Source organism: Condylura cristata, unplaced genomic scaffold (genome assembly GCF_000260355.1).
Source record: "Condylura cristata isolate star-nosed mole 26May11 unplaced genomic scaffold, ConCri1.0 scaffold00007, whole genome shotgun sequence".
In the NCBI taxonomy this organism is placed as follows: Eukaryota; Metazoa; Chordata; class Mammalia; order Eulipotyphla; family Talpidae; genus Condylura; species Condylura cristata.
The window spans coordinates 37,010,329-37,015,296 of record NW_004567108.1 but is presented as its reverse complement, the minus strand read 5'-3'; the positions used below and the strand labels follow the sequence as shown (position 1 = coordinate 37,015,296).

General features: G+C 35.6%; 1 protein-coding gene across 1 annotated transcript in view; it reads left to right on the top strand.

Moving 5' to 3' along the window:
• NSA2 (NSA2 ribosome biogenesis homolog (S. cerevisiae)) overlaps positions 1–4,968 on the top strand; it is a 9,155-nt gene that overhangs the window by 1,534 nt on the left and 2,653 nt on the right. The window contains exons 2-4 of the mRNA XM_012721766.1: positions 1,873–2,060; positions 2,156–2,306; positions 3,615–3,794. Of these exons, the coding sequence (XP_012577220.1) occupies positions 1,873–2,060; positions 2,156–2,306; positions 3,615–3,794 (519 nt within the window). The remainder of the gene's footprint in view (positions 1–1,872; positions 2,061–2,155; positions 2,307–3,614; positions 3,795–4,968) is intronic.

Here is a 4,968-nt window from a genome sequence, read left to right as displayed (position 1 = left end):
TTTCCTTCTTATTAGTATCAAGATGCATGAAAAGTTGTATGGTTGTCAGTTCCAGAGCCTAGAGATAACCTTATGTTGTAGACTTTAAAACCGTAGTCACCGGGATTGATTTTACTGCTGTGAGCTACACAGCCTAATGAACGCAGAGACGGCTAACAGCCCTGGTCTGACTGTCAGATCTCTTCTCTATGGTGTCTTGTAATCTTTTCCCCCACAAAATGGCATTCCACATACCTTTCTCAGGGATGCTGCAACATTTATGTGATAGTACTTGTGACACCGGCTAGGTAGTAAGTACCTTGTTGGATATTAGCCTCTTCTCCGTGCTGCAGTTGGCAGTGCATGGGCATTTTTACAGTTCTTAAAATACAAGTGGACTGTTTGAAATACTGTTCTATAAAATAAAGCAGGCACTTCAAAAGCAAGAGGGGACTCCACATATTGCTGATTAAATGCAAAATGGCACCTTAACTATTAAAAAGGGTTTGGTGGTAAACATATGTTCACCTAAAGACCTAGGTGCAAATATTAAAAAAAAAAAAAAAAAAGGGAAGAAGCCCTCCCTGGTGGCGCAGAGGGTTAAAGCGCAACCCTGCAGGCTCGCCACAAAAAAAAAAAAAAAAAAAGGGAAGAAGCCCTCCCTGGTGGCGCAGAGGGTTAAAGCGCAACCCTGCAGGCTCGCCACAGGTGCTTCAGTGAAAGTTCAATTCCTGGCCACGGAGGTGACCAACCTGCCACACAGACCTCTTCTGTATCGCCCACTGCTCCTTTCAGCAGTGTACTTCGTCAGACTGCCTGTTATGCTCCTTGCTTTGTCTCTAGTGAATCGTCTCACCTCCCCTGCACCTCTGGCCTGTACCCTTGTTCTGTATGCATAAATAAACCTTAAAACAAAACAAAAAACTGGGAAGAACCCAAATGGCAAATGGCCAGTAATTGGTCACTGGCTGAACAAATGAAAGGTGGTATACTTGTGTAATGGAATACTACTTTGCAATAAAAAAGGATTCAAGTGTTGATGCATGAAATAACTTATTTTCACTTAATGCTAAGTGAAAAAAGCTAAGTAGACCACAAACTAGATTCTATGTACACCTAACTTTGAGAAAGGCATAACTGTAAAGGTGAATAGCCGATTGGAGGTAGGGAAGGACTGACTTCAAAGGGATACATGGGAGCTTTTGGGAGTGATGGAAATACTGTCTTGATTTTGGTGGTTATAGAACTGTAGAGTTTATTAAAACATGTTAACTGTACACCTGCACTTAAAAGAGCCAAATTTTATATGTAAATTATATTGCAATGTAACTTGACGATTTAATAAAAATGTGAATACAGTTTTGCCTCTCTTAATGATGGGAAAGTGGCCTGAGATGTGTCATTACTTTTTGTCTACATCATGAGAGTAGTTAAACAAACTTAGATGATATATCTAACCTAGGCTATATCTTATTCCATACCTACGCTATATAGCTTATAGCCTAGTTTATTTAGTCTATCATTGACCCAAAAGTTGTTAAGTAAAACATGACTATAATGATGATGTTACTGGGGAAAAAAATTAGTGAGTTTCAGGGAAAAAGATATCTTTTAATCACATCACACCTTTGGTAGTCTGTTGGATTTTATACAGTTCCCTTCAGTGAACAATAATTTCTCTTAGATTATTACAGATGTAAATCCTGGCACCTCTTACCACCCTTAATCAAATTTATTTGAGTTACATTATGAGAATAAGCTTAATAGAGCAAGTGACATTTAAGCAAGGAACACTAAGATCATATAGGGCCTTCTATACTTGATATAACTCTCAAAAATTTCTTAGAATTGTAAATTTTAGAAATTAAAGTAAAATTTCTTGCATCATTATAGCCACAAAACGAATATATCGAGTTACACCGTAAACGCTATGGATACCGTTTGGATTACCATGAAAAAAAAAGGAAGAAGGAAGGTCGAGAGGCTCATGAACGTTCAAAGAAGGCAAAAAAGATGATCGGCCTGAAAGCTAAGCTCTACCATAAACAGCGCCATGCTGAGAAAATACAAATGAAAAAGACGTAAGTGATACTATTTATTTGTTAGTAACAAGTTGACATCTGTTGAAATAAGTTATTAAGAATGATAACCTTAAATCTCTTTTCCTTCTTATTAGTATCAAGATGCATGAAAAGAGAAACACCAAGCAAAAGAATGATGACAAGACACCACAAGGCGCAGTACCTGCATATCTGCTGGACAGAGAGGGGCAATCCCGCGCTAAAGTACTTTCCAATATGATTAAGCAAAAACGAAAAGAGAAAGCGGTAAGAAATAATTAAGTCTTTATGTGTAGAGAATTATTCTAAATTTAAATTTGATCTTCTTAGTTGGCTTCTTTAGTTTAATTGGAAACATGAAGTCCAACTGTTATTCCCATTTAGATGTTGAAGTCTTTGTAAATTTCATTTGGAATAAAATGTATAAATACTTTTACAAAAAAAAAAACTTATTGCCAAAATGTTTTAGTATTGATCAGGTATTAAATTTATTAGAATGTCACACACCTTCACTTAAAAAAAAAATTAAAAAATAAAAAGTCAGTGAATAAGCAGTGAATCTCAAAGTTAGTCTTTTATTGACTTTCGATACTTGACAGCTCCTAATGCTGTGTTGTTGAGGAGAATATAATTACTTCTTGATTTTACTATCCTCCAGTCCCAAAATGAGTTTTAAAAGTAGGTTGGGAAGCAGAATTTTCTAAAATACCACAATATTACAGTGTCAGATTATGCTAAAATTCTGCTAAAAACAGAAAAAGGCATAAATAATATTTTTAAACACTTTGGGATAGATTTAAAGAAGTCCAGGTATCAGCAGAATATGCAGATGTTTATTCTCCAAATTTGGTTTTAAAATCTTTGTTTTTGTGTTTTTCTTTTTTCCTTGGTGGGCCTTCGGGGTAGATATAAATATCCAAAATCAGAATGGTACAACAGTAGCACTGAAAGAAATTTTAAAGGTTATCTGCTTATGTACTTCTGTTTTATAGTTGAAGAGACTGAAGTCTGTGAAGTTGTAAATCACATACATGTGAAATGATGGTGATGCTTCTAGAATCTGTCTTAGTAATAAGTGTCGAATTCTTTCTACTCCCTTGCATTGCTTGTGTTTTTTTTTTTAGTTTGCTTTAGGAGTAACAAGATGTAGTAATTTTGTCTTACTAATAATATAATCTAAAAATCCATTCAGGGTAGAAACACAAAAAATTAGAGGTAGGGAAAAGAGAGGTGGAAACACTTTATAAAGTTCTACACTGTTCGCTATTTAGTAGTAAGCCTTACACTGCTTAGAGAAGTCATTGTCTTTTAACAGTGGTGGTGGTATTTTTCATCCATGGCAAAGCATTAAGATTTTTAGCTTAAGCAAATGTTATATATTGTACCCATAGTATGTAAACTTACCCTGTTCCAGTTACTCTGGGACTTGTGAAAAGAAAGTACGGACCTCTAGAAACAACTGAACCAAAAACTTGTTGGATAATTAAGGAAAGAAATTTAATCTATTATTTTATACAACCAAAACATCTCTATTTTCATTGTCTTTTGCTAACAGATTTTAACTGGTCTCTTTAGGGGAAGTGGGAGGTCCCACTACCAAAAGTTCGTGCTCAGGGAGAAACAGAAGTATTAAAAGTTATTCGAACAGGAAAGAGAAAGAAGAAAGCATGGAAGAGGATGGTCACAAAAGTCTGCTTTGTTGGAGATGGCTTTACAAGAAAACCACCTAAATATGAAAGATTCATTAGACCAATGGTACGTCCCTTGTAACAGTGTGGTGGCTTAAATATTAGTTTCTAGGCTAAAGGATAAAAAGTCCATTACAGTTTTCTAAAATTGCTATGAAAATAGATGAAAAGATATTTTATACTGTTTTTGTTATTTTAAGCTGTTGCTGATTATTTAACTTTTCAGCTGTTATAATTGTATGGAGATAATCTTCCCAGCATTGCCAGTGAATTCTGACTTTTAATACGTTTTAACATTTTCACACAGTAGACTCTTTATTTCCACGCAGTGCCATTTTACTCTCTATATGCCCAGTACTTGTCTGCGAGAACAGTTAGAAAATAAATTTAGTACTGGTTTTTCAAGAGTTAATGCCAGCTTAATAAGGGAAATGTCTTAGTGCTTTGGACATCCAAAGCACTTTGGACATCAGTATGCAGCATCCAAAAGAGAATTTAATATAACTGAGCTTTAATTTCTGTGAAAGTATTGATGATCAAAACCAACACTTGAGCCCCTGCCTAATGAAGATGTTTTTTTTGAAAAGTTCCTTTAAAGAAACCAAATTAATCTTTCAGTTGGACATCCAGTCTGCATAGAAAAACCAAGAGTCAGAGGAAAGTTGGTCGTTTTGCTCTAGCTTTCAACCTGAAGTTTAAAATGTTATCAGGAAGTCTGTTTTTGCAAATATCTGTTGTGACATAGCCATCCCCATTCATTAATGTATTATTACCTAGTTGGTTTTTTCCTGCCCTTTGACTCACTCCAGCAGAATATACAACCTGCAAAACCCACTGATTATTTACAGAAAATATCATGTTTCTCCCCTTCAGTACCCACTGCATTATATTATCAACTCCCCTATTTTGATTTCATGACCTTATTAATACATTAAGGTAGAAGTATAAACCTACAGGGAGAGAATATACTCGTCAGCTATTGTGAATTAGACTTTGGTGTGTTATTCAGGAACCTGTTCTACTAAGAGATGGTTTCACTTAAAGGAGGAATACAGGGAAACTTAACAAAGGGGTCCAAACAGGCAAACTATAGTTCTGAGGCATACAACAGAGGAGGGGGAGGGAATGGGGTCAAAACAGGAATAAAGAACACAAGGGACTATGGTGATGGTTTACAGGTAATGTAGTTGTAGATTTATGGCCGCTCCACCTGCAGAGAGAAACCAAATACTATACAAAAA